This window comes from Diplotaxodon limnothrissa, linkage group LG7 (genome assembly GCF_057381915.1).
Source record: "Diplotaxodon limnothrissa isolate DT_005_m linkage group LG7, D_limnothrissa_male_GT1.1, whole genome shotgun sequence".
Taxonomy (NCBI): Eukaryota; Metazoa; Chordata; class Actinopteri; order Cichliformes; family Cichlidae; genus Diplotaxodon; species Diplotaxodon limnothrissa.
This window is the reverse complement of record NC_140602.1, coordinates 32,527,580-32,547,672: the sequence shown is the minus strand read 5'-3', so window position 1 is coordinate 32,547,672 and position 20,093 is coordinate 32,527,580. Positions and strand designations below refer to the sequence as shown.

Genomic DNA, 20,093 nt, shown 5'->3' with positions numbered 1-20,093 from the left:
GCGTTTACAGGATGTCTTCATTCAGTGTGGTCGAGTTTGTGGATGAAGTTGACTCTGATGGCTGCAAGAAGGTAGACATCATTCCATCAGAGTGGTTCCATGACGCAGAGAGAAAATTATGCTGGTGGCCTCCTGCCTCATTGGTGAATGTGACAAAGGCTGTAAAGGAAGGAACACCACCAACCAGCAACTGGATACTCTGCAATGTCCGTGTCATGGGAAATGCAGGTAAGTTTGACTTTATTTGTACACTACATCTGTATTTCCTTTTCTTTAAAAGTTTATACATGAACTTTTTTTTTTTTTTACTTGGAGGCTTTTGAAAATGTAAGGCCCTGTATTACTGTATTATTGTATGTTTCTGTTCTGTGTCCTGTGTACTGTTTGTTTCTATATGTGTCTTTCTGGCTGCTGTTACAACCAAATTTCCCCTTGTGGGACAATTAAAGGATTATTCTATTCTATTCTACTGGAAACCATTTTTTCATTGTCATTGTTTTTGCAGATTTATTTCTTCTTTACATTGTATCTTACATGTTGTATTCTGTACAATTTATGTTATAGCAACTTATGCAAATGCCAGGGCAAAGTTGCATCAAGCAGAGTATTCATCAGACTTGACGGACAATGAGAATGGCATAAGAAAAAGAAAGTAAGTGGTACTAGCATACAAACAAGATGAAGTTTATTTCCTGCAGTGTCATAAATGTTTTGTGCTTAACCTTTCTAGGCCAAGTGTTAAACTGATCAATCAACTGAGCAGCCACACTGAATCAAGTGAGCCTTCTGATTCAGATGAAGAACTTCCACCCACGCCTCCAGAACAACTCCTTCAGCGACCCTCTGGAAAAAACAATAGTGTAGTCGCCAGCCCCGCTGCCCGGAGTGCCGCCAGCCCCGCTGCCCGGAGTGCCGCCAGCCCCGCTGCCCGGAGTGCCGCCAGCCCCACTGCCCGGAGTGCCGCCAGCCCCACTGCCCGGAGTGCCGCCAGCCCCACTGCCCGGAGTGCCGCCAGCCCCACTGCCCGGAGTGCCGCCAGCCCCACTTGTGAAGCCATGTTCTCGAAAGTACTTGCCATTTTAGAGGAAGTGAAGGAGACTCAACTGGTTCATAGCAAGATGTTAAATGCCTTGCTGAAGCAGAAAAACGGTTCAGTTACGGAGGTCCCTGAAGGGGTTGTTTTACCTCTTAAAACCCAAGACGATGTTGAGGCTCTTAATGGAAAACTGGAGGACTCCAGTCTCATGTCTGCTGTAGTAAGTTTTTTTTTTTTTCCTCCCCATTCTGCTTGCCACTGTTCTTTATACAGTAGCCAGAAAAATTCTTTGATATATTTTCTGAAAGACATTCTCCTTCATGATTTTTTTTGGTATACAGCATAATTGGTTTCATTTAACACAGCAAGTCTTACTGGTCCTGAGGCAGCAAAGCAGGCCAGAGACCATCACATCTGCTACCATGTCTTTCTGTTGCTATGATTTTTTTTTTTTTCTGAGATGTTACTTTTATACCACATTAGGGCTGCCACGATTAGTCGACTAGTCACGATTACGTCGACTATCAAAATCGTCGACGACTGATTTAATAGTCGACACGTCGTTTGAAGCTTTGTAAGATCACAAAAGACGCAGGAATAATAGCAGGATTTAAGAGTGTAATAACGGACTGAAACAGATGATGGCAGCACTGCATGTACAAGGATGTCAGCTGCCGTTAAACCCCGAAGAAGAAGTAGCTCTGTCCCAGAATTCATAGCGCAGCCCAGCTCAGTTTCCAACAATGGCGGCAGCTAGTTAGTTTTAATATTACTCTTATTATTCTTTCTGGGTCACAAAATAAACGTTTAGCATATTTTCAGGCGAGAATGTAGCTGTATAAACCTCAAATATCTGCTCAGTTTATCAAGACACCACATACTTTCAAAAGCGCTCCGACGTTTTCGGAGACGTCTGTTACCCACTAGCTCGATAGCTAGGCTCACTAGAGCCGTGAGAACACCGGACTCCCGGCAAATCGTTTTCAAACCTACCGCCGTCTTTCGCTACTCAGGTTAAACATATATAAGTCACTTAGATAACTTAAAACTGTTATTGTTTGGCTTTTTTTGTATTTTATTTGTTCCTGAGTAAATCGGTTTGGCTGAGATTAAAGTTATAGTTTTTACACAGCTGAATAAACATCAAGCAGACAGCTGATTATCAGAAGTGTGAGATGCTGGAGAATTTACTCCGGTGTCCTGTTATATTTTAGATAGCAAGGAGTTTATTAAACTTCACCGAAACAATCTGCAAATTTCATTCAAATTTAATAAACTATCATCTTGTCTTTCTTTATTTTTAGTTAGCACAGACCTTAAACACTTAAAGCTGTAAGCTAATGATAGTTATATAAGAGCAGATGCTGCTGGTGCAATAAGCTGTACGTTTTATGTCCAATGGATGATGATCTGATTAGTCGACTAATCGCAAAAATAATCGGTGACTAGTCGACTATCAAAATAATCGTTTGTGGCAGCCCTATACCATATGTTTACCTTCCAGAAAGTTACATTTTTTTTATTCTAATGAAGCATTTGATTCTGATTTTGATAACGGATAGATTTCTTATATTTGTTCTGCTATGATAGTTTATGCAAATTCTGGCCAGTTCCTATTTATTTTAACCTTTTAGCCCCCAACCCGTCGCCGATGACAGGTTTTTCCAACCTGTCTCTTCCAACCAGAGCTCTACCAGGGGCCCAACACAGCTGGTCTTATTTAGAAGAAAAGAGATGCCCAAAAACAAACCACAGGGCCAAAGGTCACAAAATTGTTTTTGTTCTGTTTTACAATTAATAATTCAAATTGCCTATTCGAAATCTTTTATTCATGTACATTATGAGTCCCTTTTTCAGTTAAAACAACAGTAAAATTTCAAGTTTGTTTTTTGCCCTTTTCTGTTATTAATCCCCGATTACACTCTTATAGTATACAGTAGAGAAAAAAACCTAGCAGATGTGGAAACTAGAAGTAATCCTGAAAAAATGGAAAAAAGCACACACACTCACAGCTGATTTTATGACACTTTTACAGCTAAAACAACAAAATATTCACAGGTGTCCTGCTTAACATTATGGATAAATGATAAAGGGGTAAGGAATAGGGGTGGGTTTTGATTATAGATTTATCAAATAAAACCTATTTTAGTTTGGAGAAAGTAAATGAGAGCAGGCACACGCATTCTGCACAAAGATGTAAACACAAAGCGCGGACCCGCCGACAGATCAGAATCAGTGAGATGTGGCCTTTCTCAGCCGACGGCACTTTGTGTTTTTTGTGCTAGATTCTGAAGCTGCAGGTTTTATCTTTTTTCAAACAATATTGACTGAACCAGCAGCAAAAGAAGATCCAAACTACACTGAAAATTTCGCTTCACGTAAACATCGTCATGAATTCCCTCTTACTTTTGCTGTTTTGGTTTTCCACCATGGTGGTTTTCCATGACGGTACTGGAATATTTCTAACATTTTGAGTTATTTTCCAGTATTAGAAAATCAGCACTGCTCAGTGTTAGCCATTGTTAATCTTCAAAACTGACTAGGTTACTTTTAAACATATAACACTGTCAAAAGTGTTCATTTAACACTCAACAGTGTTGTATTTAACACTCTGAGGTGTGGACCCATATAGACACTCTCCAGTGTTAATTTAAAACTGGAGATTTTGCTGTGTAGTATTTTTTTATCTCCACACAATTAACATTAAGTAATATGTAAAGCGTCCATTTATCCTCCATTCCTGGTCCATTATCTTAAGCTTAGGCTGCTCCCCCTGTGACCCAATCCGGTACTAAGTAGAGAGGCCCAGACTTCGCTCTCTCCAGTCTCTTGGCCCTGCTCCTCCAGCGGAATCCCAAGGCATTTCCAGGCCAGCAGAGAAACATAGTCCCTTTTGCATGTCCTGGGTGTTCCTCTGGGTCTCTTCCTGGTTGGATGTGCCCAAAACGCCTCCCCAGGGAGGCATCCTACCCAGATGCCAGTATCTAATCCAGGGGTGTTAAACTCAAATACACAGTGGGCCAAAATTCAAAACTGGAACAAAGTCGCGGGCTAACGTTAATATTTATTGAAATATATTTATTCCTCCAGATATAGGAATGAATCTTTTCTTATGGACTCAAACACATTTTTCTGAAAAACTGAATATGGAACAAGCAAAGCTTAATACTAAACAATATATATATATATATTAGCTGTATAATACCAGTAGGCCAGCTCTAATAGTAATTTGGTATGGCTTCGCGGGCCAAATATAAGTAGGCTGCGGGCCAAATTTGGCCCGCAGGCCAGAGTTTGACACCTATGATCTAATCTGTCCTTTTTGTATGTTCCCCTCAGGTTGCCATGGTAGCAGATATAGGGGGAACAAGTGTAGATGATGCTACAAGGAGAATGATGAAATTCCTCATATCACCCGAGCTTGCCGTGGAGTACAACTTGCTTGGCCGACATGGGAAGAAAAAGTTCCGAGATTTGCGCCTCTTTAATGTTGTGTATGGTAAGTTAATTTCACTTGAGACACTTTTTTTAATAAAGTGTTTGAAAGTGTAAGTGAGATTGGTTATTGTGCCATCTTATATATTTGAGGCAAGAAAGTGAAATAAACATTGTTCTTTGTAAATCATTACCAAAGGAAGTAAGCTATGGTTACCTTTACTTTGGCTTACCCATTTTTCTTCTTCATTTGCAGAGGCACTGAAGAAGAATTCTTTGACTGCAAAAGTCAACCTGCAAGAAGCAGAGAAAGCTCTCTCCAAATGGTTCACTGGAGCTAGAGACAGAGGAGGACTGAGGGCTGCTAGGGGACAAAATAGACTAACGGCTCTGTAAAAAAACATAACAGACACCTCTACTGATTCAAGACAAGGTTCTGAGTTTCCCTTCTTATTTTTTCCCATGTTGCTACAGTTTCAACTCTAAGCAATTTGAATGTAGTTTGATATTTCTAGTTTTTTAAGTTCACACTCCTTGGAATACAGTTACTTAAACCCACAGTTGTGTGACAAAATAAATGTGAACAAAATGTGTTTTGTGTCCCCTCTTGATGTTTCTATTTGCAGTCAGCTTTAATATATTTAGTGTCTTTGTGTCACAGAAGCCGTATTGGCCGTCTGTTAATTTGATTTTGTGGCTGTTTTTCTACATGGGACCCGCCCAGTGCCAGAAATTAGTCAATTCAAACAAGAAGTAAGATGCAACTACAGAACCCACTGATAATACCATTCCAACTTTTTAGCTCATGTTTTCCTCATCTTGTACACACTAAGAACTTGAAAAATGGGGCCCAGGTGGGTTTCTGAGTACTTTGCCCAGTTGGGGTCCATTTAGTTCCCAGATTTTACCAATATAACACCAAGATGGGCATTTAACATGGGGCCATTATGGAACCCGCGGACAATCCCACTTAAAACCCACTTTTTAGCCTATGTGGAACCCACATGGTACCCACAAAAAACTTGAAAGATGGGGCCTGGGTGGGTTTTTGTGTACTTTCCCAGTTGGGTGCCATTTAGTTCCTAGATTTTGCCAATATAACACTAAGATGGGCTTATAAAATGGGGCCATTATGGAACCCGCGGACAATCCCACTTAAAACCCACTTTTTAGCCTATGTGGTGCCCACATGGTACCCACAAAAAAACTTGAAAGATGGGGCCTGGGTGGGTTTCAGTGTATGTTGCCCAGTTGGGGCCCATATAGTTCCTAGATTTTACCAATGTAAAACCAAGATGGGCTTATAAAATGGGGCCATTATGGAACCCGCGGACAATCCCACTTAAAACCCACTTTTTAGCCTATGTGGTGCCCACGTGGTACCCACAAAAAACTTGAAAGATGGGGCCTGGGTGGGTTTCTGTGTATGTTGCCCATTTGGGGCCCATTTAGTTCCTAGATTTTACCAATATAAAACCAAGATGGGCTTATAAAATGGGGCCATTATGGAACCCGCGGACAATCCCACTTAAAACCCACTTTTTAGCCTATGTGGTGCCCACGTGGTACCCACAAAAAACTTGAAAGATGGGGCCTGGGTGGGTTTCTGTGTATGTTGCCCAGTTGGGGCCCATTTAGTTCCTAGATTTTGCCAATATAACACCAAGATGGGCTTATAAAATGGGGCCATTATGGAACCCGCGGACAATCCCACTTAAAACCCACTTTTTAGCCTATGTGGTGCCCACGTGGTACCCACAAAAAACTTGAAAGATGGGGCCTGGGTGGGTTTCTGTGTATGTTGCCCAGTTGGGGCCCATTTAGTTCCTAGATTTTGCCAATATAACACCAAGATGGGCTTATAAAATGGGGCCATTATGGAACCCGCGGACAATCCCACTTAAAACCCACTTTTTAGTCTATGTGGTGCCCACATGGTACCCAAAAAAAATTAAAAGATGGGGCCCGGGTGGGTTTCTGTGTATGTTGCCCAGTTGGGGCCCATTTAGTTCCTAGATTTTACCAATATAACACCTATATGGGCATTTAACATGGGGCCATTACGGAACCCGCGGACAATCCTATATGGGGCCCATTTTTCAGCCCATTTCCAAACCATATGGGCCCCACATATAAATGTTGGCTGGGGGGTGACGCTCTCTCTCTCTGCGTGTTTCCTGGGTGAGAGAGGCCTTTTTGTTGTTGTTGTGCTAAGCTAACAGGCAGAATGCTACCGGTATAGCTCTAAAGAATGTAGCATCATAGGCAGTGCAGTCCGTGTTGCAGGGAGAATGGACTGCCATACACGTTATGTGTCTGTGAGCGCGAGGAGGGAGAAAGAAAGGAAAAGTACGAGCTGTCATTGAGCAAAAACGGGAGCTGGAAGCATGTAAATATAATAATAACCACTGCAGCCAAGAAGAGTGCCTGACGAGCCCAGTTGTAAGTAAGCTATTAAGACTCGACTGTACACCGTGTTCGTGTTTTCCTCCAAAAACAATAAGTTCTGTTGGAGCAGCCTTTCAACGCCTCTCTCTGTCTCTCGCAAGCAAAGTTGACCACAACAAAGTAAAGCTAGTTTTTGGCTACGAGCCCGACACGGAGCACGTATTAGTCAGAGGTCCCTTTACTACGGTTCGGAGCCGCGGACCTTCAGTAACAGTAATAAATCACAGCAATAGTACATTCATGTAGTTGTAAACAGCATGATAATATAGTAGGTAATCCAAGTACCGTATTTCCCGGACTACAAAGCGCACCTGAATATTAGCCGCACAAGCTAAAATCAGGGGAAAATCCTGTTTTGTACATACATTAGCCGCACCTGACCAAAAGCCGCAGGTGTTTCAATGTTGACTTATCATATGTAAGAGAATATGCACAAAGGGAATTGTCAGGAAAGAGATGGCTGTTTGGAGACACACCCCTTTTATTAATATTTTGAAAAACAAGTTATGGGTACATATTTGCATAACTTTTTAGGTATATATACAAGTAGCGGTAATTACAAGTACGAAACATGTACTGTGCTTCATAAATGAGTAACAAATGTAGTACATAACAATAACCTACAGCACACCAGAAAAATAGATTCGGCCTACCTTTTAGGCTCAGGTGCAGTGACACAGCTTTAACAAGAAGAAAGGTCAGTCATTCACCACCATCTTTCTCTTCTTCCTGCGCACTAAAACCACCAAAGTCCTCTCCTCCAGTGTCGGATACGAACAGGCTCAGGATGGCTACGTCATCCACTCTCAGCTTCTTTCATTCGTTGTCACTTACAAAACCAAAGAAATCCTCGTTGTCAGTGTCAGAGTTGAACACCCTCTGAAGGGCCGTGGCGGTGTCCTCCTCTCCATAATGCAGCAGTCCAGCCCTTTGAAATCCGTTGGTGATCATGGATGTTTTCACACTTTTCCACGCTGTCAGGTTCCACCAGTGGAGTTGAGCATAACTTGCTTTTCGCAAGTTTATCGCCGCTCGTCATCCACGACTCCCGCTGAACGCGTAGCGTTAATTTGAAGTTTGTTTTTCGCGCTACTTGTACGGCACTATGTTGCCTGGCGGATGGACACGTGACCAACATACCACTCTTGAACCCCAATACTGTGTGTCTGATCACATGCCCTCTGCCAGGCAACGTAGTGCCGTACAACTGCGGAACAAACAAAACAAATCGTCTTACGATATGACAAAAATCATGGACAATCCATAGAAAAGCCGCACCTGACTAAAAGCCGCAGGGTTCAAAGCTTGTGCAAAAAGTAGCGGCTTATAGCCCGACAATTACGGTATTCAGAATATGTTACTCTCATTGAGTAACGTAACGGAATACGTTACAGAATACATTTTGGGGCATGTATTCTGTATTGGAATACATTTTAAAAGTAACCTTCCCAACACTGCTCACACAGAATAAAATGATCCCACACTGATGGATGCAGTGAAGGCACATTCGGGTTCAATATCTCACCCAAGGACACTTCAACGTGACTGCCAACTTTCCAATTACTGGCCTTCCCCTTCTTCCTCCTAAGCTACAGCTGCCTAAAAATATTAGAGGCATTTATGCAAATGGAAAAAAATGGCTCGGAAGTTATTGACTTCCAGGGGATATCCCAAGTGGGTACTTATTCTCTGGTAGTACCTAGAACTGCTAACTGGGCAGGCCACTAGGGGGTACTACAGACTTCAAAAGTATTAGTCAAAGCAATTAAAGGTTCTAATGCTCTTTCTCCTCTTTTGGCTATAAGTCTGGTTGCCTGAGGCTCTGTGGCCTGCAGTTACTATTGAGCTGTTCCACAAAGTGAAATTTTATTAATAGATAATCAGGCCAGGCCTTGTTTTGCAGAATGGCTTGTTTCCTGAAAATTGCTTTTTAATACTGACCTCCATGTAGTCTGTAGTTTGACCTGATAACACAGAGCTCCTATTGATTGCTCTAAATGACAAATTCACATGTAACTAAGTGAGCCATCAGACTGCAAACAGATTTAGAGTCTGAGCCATTCACTCATCTGCATGAAAATCCATCCACCCATTCATCTAACACCTTCCAATTCGTATAGTCCATCGCTCTTAGTCAATAAAAATGAAATGTAAACATAGAAATACTTGGAATGGACCACAAAGTCAACTAACAAGGAAAGAAAGCAACTAGGGACAAAATAAAACTGGCCTTCAAGCAGAAGACAAACTAATGAATAAAAGACAAAATATATAAATAAATACATGTAATTGCTGTCTCCACAATACAAACAGGAAATTGAAAGATCCCCCCATACGCACTACAAAGCGAAGGTGATGAAAAGAAAAAAACTGGAGACCAAAGACATTTTTTTCCTCATCCCTGAGTCCCTGAATAGCCTCCTCATATCTGAAGACGTCCTGAGGCTTCTTCCACCCACAGCCCCCTCCTCCATTCTCTGCCCTGCACTACTTCACTTCACTTGATCGATACATCTATTCTGCTCCCTGAGAAACAAAACACCTGGAACATCTTTGATAGGAGTGGATTACACCGGAGACTGCCAAGTTTTAAACTACTTTAAACATTAACGGTGTAGAAAACTTCACGTTATACTGTGTACTCAGTAATTTATTAAAGCACAAAATGGGAAAACAGGTAATTGTACGAACAACAGAAGTACGACACCAACTGTCCACACGCTCAACAAAGAATATACACAATTTGTAAAGAAGGCAGCAAAGTCCTTTTTATCATATTATAAAAGCAAAACTGGCTTTGGAAGTATAACTCTTTTGGGATTAGAGAAACACTGCAGTCATGCTGGCTGTTGATTGAAAGAAACAAAATTGGTGTCAAAATGTGCACACTGTCAACAAAAGTTGACAGTGCTGGCTCAGTGCTGGCCTGGCTCTCTGATCTAACTGTGTTTAATCAATGGAGTTGACCAATTATCGGGGTTTCTACAATTTTTGCAAATGAGTGAAGCTGATTTATGCTGCTAGCACAGTTATACTGTAATAAGTGTAAGCAGAGATTGCTACACCACTGATCCTTCAATTACCTTATTTTTCCTTTGAATATGAGCTTGTTTTGTCATTTTTTAAAATATCTTTTAGAAGTGTGGCTACAACAGTCAGGTGTCATTTACACTGGGTTGCGTATACAATTTGAACCTGACCACCTGTATGTTTGCATTTTTCACCCGCCAGAGCTGAAAGAAGGGAACTAAAAATATAAATATGCTTAGCATTTTTCATCTAGACTTGTGGAGTGTACTGACCTTGGACGGGCACCAGAGTGGCTTTGAGTCTGTATTTTTCAGTCCGGCTTTCACAGTAATACTGACCTTGTGCGGCTCTGAATGTCTCTACGTCTGGTGGAGAAATTGCTGCCAGCTTCATTTCCAACTGAAGCACGACCAAATGCGTTTGTATGACTTCTCAGCACGCTGCTGTCAGACCGAATCCAAACTGAACTGAGCTCCAGAAAAAAAAAAAAAAGAAAAAAATGTGGAAAAACACAATGAGCTGCCGCACTATAAAGCTGAAGCAAAGGTTACACATCCACAGTGGAGAAAGCCATAAAAGAGAGTTTCACGGTGCCTAGCTCACCCTCAGGGGGTTTGTCAGAGAGGGATGGGGGGCGGAGGTGGGGGGACCCATGGCTCGTCTGCTCAGAGAGAGGTGGATATATTTACCAGACAAGCAGGAGTGGAGGTGTGAAATGCCCGACGGGGGTCACATCAGAGGTGTCTGTGTCTGCTTTTGGGTCGAAAGCAAAGATGGAAAGATTTACAGCAATAGGAGATGAAGATGGAAGGGGCGGGGTTATTGATCTGGAGAACAAAAAAAAACAAAACTTGTCTTTGAGAAGATATCGCATCTCTGGAGGGAGTCAGACGATGTCTGTTCCGTTTCATAGAAAAGTTTTATGTTTCTTTGTCTGCTTGTTTACCTTTTTTCCCCGTTTTCTGTCTGGTTTGACCCATGCGTGTCTCTAGCTACCTGACCAATGATTTCTGTGATCCAAGGCTTAGAATAGTTTTCTTCTACTTGAATTATATGGAGGTCAGTTTCTACGATGAAAAGAAACAAAAAAACAGAAAGTGCAGAAGAAAAAAAATTAACAGTAACACTATTATTATTACTATCATTATTATTATTATTATTATTATTATTATTATTATTATTATTAGTGGGATACAAAAACTGGGAATACTACAAAACTGTAAAGTATAACATCTCAAAGTTATATTCAAATTTAAAATGTGGACTTTTGGTACTTTATCTAGAATTTATTTATACTGTTTTATTATCTTAATTTTATCTTTTATGTTATTATATTAGCATATTACAATCTTGCCATCATAGTTTTTTTTGAGTTTCTATTCAAGATTTGGAGAGAAACTCTGAAACAGAAAGCAGTTTATATTCAGAGCTGGCTACAGTTCAGTCAGGGACCTGGTTACCTAAAGCAGATGGATATTTCAGTCTGCACTTATTTCTGGCAGTATGCCGAAAATAAATAAGTGCAGATGGATGTGGTTCAGTCTGAATTCAGTTTGAATCAATACATTATTTGGATTCCTCCATCAGCTGATGCAAAGGTCATCCAAATGACTGTGGCTGTCGTGTAGAGGAAGTCAAATGTTATCCATCATGGAAACCCCGACCACCCGCAGCACCACTTACTGGACAGGCTGTATTCAGCTCTGCAGCCACAGAAAAAGAGATGGAAAATCTGTCCTACTTCATACATTTGTTCCTTTTTAAAACTCCTTTCTACTTTGTATTTTTTGTTTGTTTGTTTGTTTTATATAACTTTTTTTCTAATTTGGATTTTGTAAAACTGTGCTTCTCCTTTTGTGTAATATCCATCCATTTTCATATGAGCCTATCCCAGACGAGCCTAAGACGAAACACCAAGTGCACCTTTGACAAGTCACCAGTGTATCGCAGGGCGATTTATAACATTACGATACTGATACGGTATCAATGTATGTCAGAAGTTAGTGTTATTATTTTCCTGATTTAGTAAGAATTTTTTACTTCACATCAACTTCTCTTAGTATCTCTACATGATGACAAAATCTCATAATATCGATAACAGCCTGCTACCCTATGATATTGTTTTAGTCAACTTTATTGATAAGTTAATACCTCATAAAAAGATTCAATATGATTTTTTGTGAGCAAAACATCTCATTAACATTTTTTCATGCCCCTTAATCAGGTTTTGTTAATCCTATTTTCCTGTCTTTTTGGTAAAAACTGGCTTCTGTAAAATGAGACTTGAAGTACCTTAAACTTTCTAATTTGAATATTACAAAGTGAGTATGAAGCCTTTGATGTTTTAAGGCCTCAGAGCACATCCTGATCACCTCACCATGTCTGATCAAACTGCAGATTGAAGACCAACTCTTCCCTCTTCCATCCTCTTCTAAACCCCCATCACAATTTCTGCATGCCTGCAGGTACAGTCTTTCAAAACACCTTCATCTTTCATCTCTAACATGATGTGGCCAGTAAAAGGTCATAAGAATACGAGATCACAGCTTTGACCTGTCTTTTATCTGCATGATGATGAAATGATAATTATACAACATGAATTATTTGTCAGTGTGGGTCAGTGTTTCACCGTTTCAGATCCTGTTCTTAGTTTTTTCTTGACTGCACCAATATATTTTTGCTAAACATTCAACCATAATGACTTTACCAACCCCTGATATTTTCTGTAGCGTCACCCTTAGAATAAACTACCATGCCGTTTGTATAGTGAAGGGTAGCAATCATTCCAATCCCTAGAAAACGAGTCGTCAAATGGATGATTTGAGAATATAAAAAAAATAAAACACGTTTCTTTCTCCGCCCTAACACGACCATTCAATTGCTACAGATAACCATTTTAAAGCACCAGAGCTTTTCATTGGTAATATCACTGTTCCTCTGAGGCAAGATGAAGGTGTGCCCTTAAAAACATCCATCACAGCTGGCTCTGTGTCTGCCTCCAGCTGTGGCTGTAATGTCTTTTCTCAGTATCAGACACTGAGTCAGACAATCCCATTACAGCTTCCAGCATTAAACCGCACATTCAGGCCAATTTAGGTGAATAACTGCCCACCATCACACTTTAGTCTGCAGATGGGCTTTGGAGACTCCATTTAAAAAGAGAAGAAGGTCTCAATTTATAAAGTGATATAAAATAAGTGAGCAGAGCGGTGGAGGTCAAAAATAGAAGCTGCTGACAGCATTCACTTATGATTCAATCACATCGTTTTGAAAGATGCAACATGGATATTTCAAGAAAGAAGCCTGAAGGAGGTTGGATTTACAACGCTGAACGTCATGCAGACCAAGAGACCTGTCAGCAGCACTGTAGCAACCTCTGGTTGGCAGGTAAAAATGTGTATTCCATGACCAGTGGCCAAGAGGCTGGGCTCAGTGTTGTTGGCTGTAACTGGGTGCTGCACCAAAAACCTCCTTGTCATTGCTTTGATTGCTAGCAGATAGCTGCATTCACCCATAGTTTCCATGGAAAACCCCCACCTACTTACAAACATTTGCCAACGACTCTCAGACTGGCAATTAATCTTAAGAAAATGTGACCCAAACAGGAAATGGAGATCATTGCTCTACAAACTAAAAGTCGCACCTCTTGATGCAAAACTTTTACAACTGAACGGCCTCAGCTAATAGATCAGGAAACATAAATTTTTCTCTTCTGACCAGTGGTGGCCAACCAGTCTCCTTGGACCTCTTGCTCAAGATATACTGCTTTCAGAAGTCCTGCTTTCTAAAGTCCTTCATCTTTAATCCTTGAGTTGAGCAGAAACTGTACATAAAAGCGACTGTGATGTCAATCATTGGTTAGCAGCCTACAGTGAAGGTTGGAGGAATACACATTTTACTGAGTATGTTTTAACCCTCTCAAGGCAGGCGTTGCAGATTTGCAACAGTTAAGAACTAACAACCTGATTACCCCACATATATATTTTATGAGTTTTTTTTACTCAGAAGTACCACTGCAGGACTTGGTTGTGCATTAGCAACAAAAAGTTTAATTTGAGCCTGAGAGGGTTAATAAGCCTAATATGTACATTTTCAGTTTTTCCACATCCATGGAGTTTGTTGCCATGACATGCACATTTAAATTTACAGATCACAGTGGAAAGGCATAAAACCTCCACATGTAGAAATTTTGTAAGTAAAACAAAAATTTTATTTTATGCCTTTAGGATTTTTGAAGGAGTTTTAAATCTAGAAATGCTTTTAAATTAAATATTTTATTTATTTTTACTTTTTTTAGCAGGCTAATGCTGGCATCAACATACTGGCAATAATAGTCAGTTTTACTAAAATAAAAAGCAAGCAATTACTTCATGTTTTATGAACCCCTCCAGTTAGCCCATTGGTGCACAGGTTCTGTCCCCTGGGCTGCATTGTTTGACACCCCTGATCTAAAGAAAACTACATAATCTCACACATGCTCCATCACATGCTCTCTCTTCCCCTCTCTCTTTTTCTGTCTCACCCAAACAATCCAATTATACCATGAAAACATCTCATTATTTTCACCCAGGGAGTCATTCAGACCTGGATAAACACACAAACAAGACCAACAATGAACATCAAAAGCCATCGCTCACTGGTATGTTTTTTCTCCCTGGAGGGGGGTGGGGAATAGAGGTAGTGCTGCCTAGCTTTGAGGCTCTGTTGTAGGGAGGAGGCTAAAGTAAGGGTGGGCGGGGTCACGGGGCGAGCGGCAGGTCTCTCGGAGTTGTCGCCCCAGGCTTGCGATTTCTCAGCGAAAGATTTCCAGGAGCCAAAAATCAATGTTAATCTGAGGCCACCTGGGCATGTAAACAGAGCCATAATGGAACTGTATACACCCACGCACACACACAGAGGTGATACACACCTAACAAAAGAGGAAATGCACAACAAATACAGCTACACACATACAAACGGAGCCCAGGGATCACATGTACTGTAAGATGCCCCCCCCCCCTTTCCTCATTGCTGCAGGCTACCAGAGACAGTATGACAGGATGAGGCGCAGAGGGACAGAAAGAGCTAAAAAAGACAGTGAACAAGTGAGACAAAGGACAAAGAAAGAGTAAAGTAAAGAAAACCGAGAGGGAATTAGGGAATGTCTAAGAGGAGTGGTGCTCTTGCCTCCAGTATACTTCATTTTCTAAAATCTCATGGGGAACACTTTCTGGACTTACAAGTTTTAAAACGACATGGTAGAACCACATAGTGATGTGCAATCTAATATTAACCAGAGCTTTAAAAATTCAGCTGGGAGAAGTCCTGATTATTAGAAATTATATTAGTTAGCTTGACTTTATTTACCTTTATTGTAGGGTACTGACATTCACGATGAAACTGCTGATCAAGCTCAGAAGGGCAGAAGTCAGGAGTGATGAGACCAGATATAGTCAATAAAGTTCAGTGACTTGTTGCAACGACAAGTGAAATAATGTCAGATGAGCAGTTGCTGAGGTACTCATCTCATCCCCGAGCCAAGTGACTGACCTCTGATTGACAACTCACTTTAGTGCCACCTGTAGAGTTCTGACGTCTCAGTCGCCTCTCCAACTATTTCACTGACATAGTGCCAGTTCAGTTGTCTCAAGGCGCTTTATATCGCAAAGCAAAGACCTTACAGCATTAGACCAAGAGGGCCAAGAATCTAAAGATAAGTTTTCACAGGAAGAGACCTCAGGTAGAAGGTTGGGGTTTGAGCCAAAAGATAAGCAGGAAAGAGAAGCAGAGAGAGACCAGGAACAGCAAACAGGACGACAACACAAACTATAGAAGAGAGTAAAGCTAAAGCTAATGCTATCCGGTTGTTCAGTGATGACGCGACGAATCCTACTTCCGGGTCTAAAGTAGTCTGCGTTTAATATGGCTTTTGTGTTGTTAACATGTTTAATGTTTTGTATTTTCTTCTATTTGATCTCAAAAAGCTCCTAAAACAGTCAGTGATCCCTGTTGACCTCCCTCGGCTTTTATTACCGCTAATCATTTATTTAAGCTCAGTTTTTAAAACCTTAGCATGTAACTACAGCCCAGCCCATGCAGCAGTATATGAATGACTAACCTCGTATTGTGGATGAATAATCTCAGTTGTTCTCCTGGCTGAAGTTTTGTCCTTTTACAGCATCCTGCCATGAGATTACATTTGTTCCTGACCACCGAGAACACTCACGTTAACTTTTATCGAGTGGGAAAAAAGTTAGCTTGTTTATATTATGCTAACATAGCTGTGTCGCTAGCGGTCACGTAGCACATCATTATATACCAGCTAGCCCAACTTCAGTAACCCTACAAACGTCACTGCTGTTTAGTTTTCTGTCTTCATTTATGCTGGAAGTGATAGCAGAGCTGTACGTTTTAATTTGTTTCCAAAACCCCGCAGTCAGGACATGCTATATTTTATTTAGATAGAAGCTAACGAGCTAACTCCCTGCTAACTTCTAACTCCGTTAAATGTCATAAATTCCGTTTTCATGGATGCCTGGATGTTAAACTCAATTGTTACACCTGGTAGAGCAGAACGCTGATCATTTTATTAAAGATGAAAGACTTTAGACAGTTCTTCAACTCTCAGTAATGCCATAGTGATCGTTTGATATATGGACCTGCAGCGGAGTTTAGACCCAGACACGGCTAGTGACGTCAGACTGAACAACCGGATTAACAGTGGCTGCAAAGTGCTCAGTGCATTATGGGAAGTCTCCATTCCACCCAGAGGCATAACTAAGCAATGATTGACCTGAGGCAGCCATAACCATTAGCTTTGTCAAAATGGAAAGTATGACTTTTCAAAGTAGAGATGTTTTTCTCCTGAACCTACTGAAAAAAACAAAAACAGTTGTGGAAATTTGAGGAAAATTTGTCATTTATGGAAAAGGTTTGTGACCAGTTGATGTCAGCTATGCGACAATTTGTTCTTGGGCAAATGTATCATAGAGTCGGTGCAGTCGCGTTGTGAATGACATTTAATAAGCCAAACAAAAAGAAAAACTAAATGAGTGTACTTGTTTATTACGTTGAACTGGCCCAGTTAGCCCGTCAGGATCTGTGGTTAATAATCTCTTTCTTCCATGATGATAGATGTTCCACTTGTGTTTAATGACTTTTGGGAGGTTAAATCTGTTTCAGCTTGTGGTTGAAGAACATGCCATGACTATAAATCATAAAGGAAACCTTGTGTTACCCAGTTGCTGTCCATGGTGCTGATCGGAAGCTGGAAAGATGCTACAGTTACTTTTGATTACTGTTATACACAGTGTGTGTGTGTGTGTGTGTGTGTGTGTGTGTGTGTGTGTGTGTTTGCTTGGGTATCTACTAGGGGTGCAACGATATTCGTATCGATATTGAACCGTTCGATACAGTGCTTTCGGTTCGGTACGCATATGTATCGAACAATACAAAATTTTTAATTTATTTTATCAACTTTCCTTCTGACGATGCTGTCTGTGTTGAGCGCTCAGTGAATCTGCGTTCGACTACTCCGCCTAGGCTCGACAGTGCAGCCTAGGCGGAGTAGTCGAACGCAGATTCACTGAGCGCTCAACACAGACAGCATCGTCAGAAGGAAGAGCGCAGGGCAAGCTAGCGAGACAGAAGTTAAGCTCTCCTTGCAACATGTACCTCCCCCACCCTCATTCAGATCTGGTGTTTGGAATTATTTTGGTTTTCATGTGACGTATGACCCTGAAGGTAAGCGAGTCATGGACTAAAGTAAAACAGTATGTTGGATGTGCCATGCAATGCTCAATTACATGGGTGGGAGCTAGTGTGTTAGCGCAGTTAGCTCGTTAAGTGTTGGCCGTCTAGCCCCATGCACGGGGCGATCCGCGGTAGCTCGTTAACGGAGATTTGCCGTGTTGTGGCGTTAAGGTCATTTCAACGAGATTAACCTGAAAGCACTAGTGGGAACACAACGAATATGACTGCACATTCACGCCGACATCATCCTAGTGCAAAGACAAGTGGAAGCAGAAAAAAACAAGCAAGCATGCTACTAACTTTAGCCGAGTCATTTAGACAGCTGTTAGCACATGATTCTCCTTATATGTTTAATATGCTGCTGAGAATATAGCCCAGAAGAAGCGGATAGTATAGCTTTTATTTTGGAAAGAGACATTTCTCTGTAATAAACTCTCTTTTCCAAAGATGAGTGATTCCTCAATCAGATACAGGGCTCGCAATATCGCTAGCCCGACGTCCCGGAGCTAGCGATTTTTTTCAGTCGGGCTACCAAAATCTATCTCTTCCCTGCCCGTCGGGCTATTGTAGGAAGGAAAAATATATGTCAATGCTTTTGCATTCTTTCAGAAATGTAGCTGGGTAATTATGTCATTGGCATCGGTGAGCCACTGTCAATATGTGAAATATTGAAATCGCGTTTGAATTTGCGCTTGTTTTTTTGCTTTCACTTTGCAATCGCGTGAACTGTGTATAGAGTGCGACAGCACTGATCTGTGAGTGATGATAATTTGTGCACCAATTCCTCTGACATCGTCTTATTAATTGTTAGCTTACAATGCAAACATGACAAGTGAAATCTCCAGCAACAAGCTTAAACATGTGAGAGGTTGATCGCGCAGAGAATCGCTGAGCTTATGTGAGTGCGTGTGTAAAAGCAGCAGGATATATATTTGACTACGATGACCTTCACAGACAGATATATATTTTAGTTATGCTGAGCCAAATAAGACAGGTCAGGGTGAAGAAGTGACAGCCAAAGAAAAGCTTACCACAAAACGGAGAAGTTATGACAAATCAGACTATAAGGCAAAAAGAAAGTGCAGCTTTATGGTTTCATGGACAAAAGAATTTCTGTGGCTGCAATATGACGAGCTAAATAACCAGGGCTGCACATAAGTGGTCCGCAGGTGCGTATTCGCTGTCAAAATAAAAAACACGCACAAGGGTTAGGGTTAAATTTAAAAACTGTACTTTTGAGTTAAAATATATATTTATAATTTTAATAAATGACAAATTAAAAAGGCATGAACATTTTTTTTGTATTGAAAAAAATATCGAACCGTGACACCAAAGTATCGAACCGAACCGAACCGTGAATTTTGTGTATCGTTGCACCCCTAGTATCTACCCCGGGGCCTGTTACAAAGTTGTTACACCTGTCCTGAACCCACACTGGGAGCTGGTTCTACAGGAGAGGGTCCTAATAGCTGAAGCCTCTGCCTGTTTATCTAGCTTTAGAACTACAAGTAAACCTGCAGTCTGAGAGTGAACTGCTTTACTGGAATAATATCATCTTGTGAGGTCTTTAAGATGTGGCAGGACTCAACAACTGCGCAGACAGGTTCACAGCCGCTGCGTTGCTTGAATTCTTTGCCAGGAAGCCACAAAAATGAGTTTTGATGACAGACATTGAGAAAAATCAGGTACTGAGCAAAGCCGGGAGGTTTTATTTTCTGTTCTTCTTGGATAACTGTGAAAAATTTCAACCCAGCTCATATTTTTAAGATATTTCAATCCAACATGGTGACTGACTGAGAACACCAGTAAAAAGAATCAGAGGGGACTCTGATTCCCATGAGACCAACATTTTTTTTGGTCAAACATAATGCCTGAGAGAGCAAAAGAGAGGGAGAGAGAGGGAGAGAGCGAGAGAGAGAGAGAGAGAGAGAGAGAGAGAGGGAGATTTGATATATGGAATATGGAGAAACCGACAGGTAACATAAAAAGTGAATGAAAGAACAGAGGAAGGTCGGTCCAGATCAGATCCAACCCTCTGGCTAATGTCAAGGCCAGTTACAGTATATCGTTCTACAAATACACACACACACACACACACACACACACACACACACACACACACACACACACACACACACACACACACACACACACAGTGTAGAAGCCTGAGGCTAATGCATTCAACTTCTCTGAATAAAATATTAAGCAAAGCACAGAGGCTCACTAGAGAGACCCAGCTTAAACACAAAGTCACTGGAATCTGACAAACCAATCAGCAAGAGGCTGCATCTTAGGGACCGGCTGCAGACGCAAAGCAGAAGAGTAATTTAAAAAAAGTGTCATTATTACAAGACAAACTTTACTTATTGTGCTGCTAGTGGTTCAGTAGAGGAATGGTACAAAGCTGTTGGCA

The 20,093-nt window shown here is 41.1% G+C and overlaps 2 protein-coding genes across 2 annotated transcripts in view; one reads left to right on the top strand and one right to left on the bottom strand.

Annotated features, from left to right (window-relative positions):
* Positions 1–20,093, bottom strand: part of dcc (DCC netrin 1 receptor) — a 406,171-nt gene that overhangs the window by 31,653 nt on the left and 354,425 nt on the right. The window lies entirely within an intron of this gene.
* Positions 12–4,867, top strand: LOC146628591 (uncharacterized). The gene is made up of 5 exons (XM_085357933.1): positions 12–228; positions 565–652; positions 731–1,256; positions 4,376–4,535; positions 4,728–4,867. The coding sequence occupies exons 1-5, from the start codon at positions 12–14 to the stop codon at positions 4,865–4,867; spliced, it is 1,131 nt and encodes a 376-aa protein (XP_085214059.1).

Excerpts from the sequence above, each read along its gene's own strand:
- LOC146628591 (XM_085357933.1), top strand. The coding sequence starts at position 12 with ATGTCTTCATTCAGTGTGGTCGAGTTTGTGGATGAAGTTGACTCTGAT. Across the intron at positions 653-730 it reads AATGGCATAAGAAAAAGAAA|GCCAAGTGTTAAACTGATCA; the intron begins GTAAGTGGTACT and ends TAACCTTTCTAG. Across the intron at positions 4,536-4,727 it reads CCTCTTTAATGTTGTGTATG|AGGCACTGAAGAAGAATTCT; the intron begins GTAAGTTAATTT and ends CTTCATTTGCAG.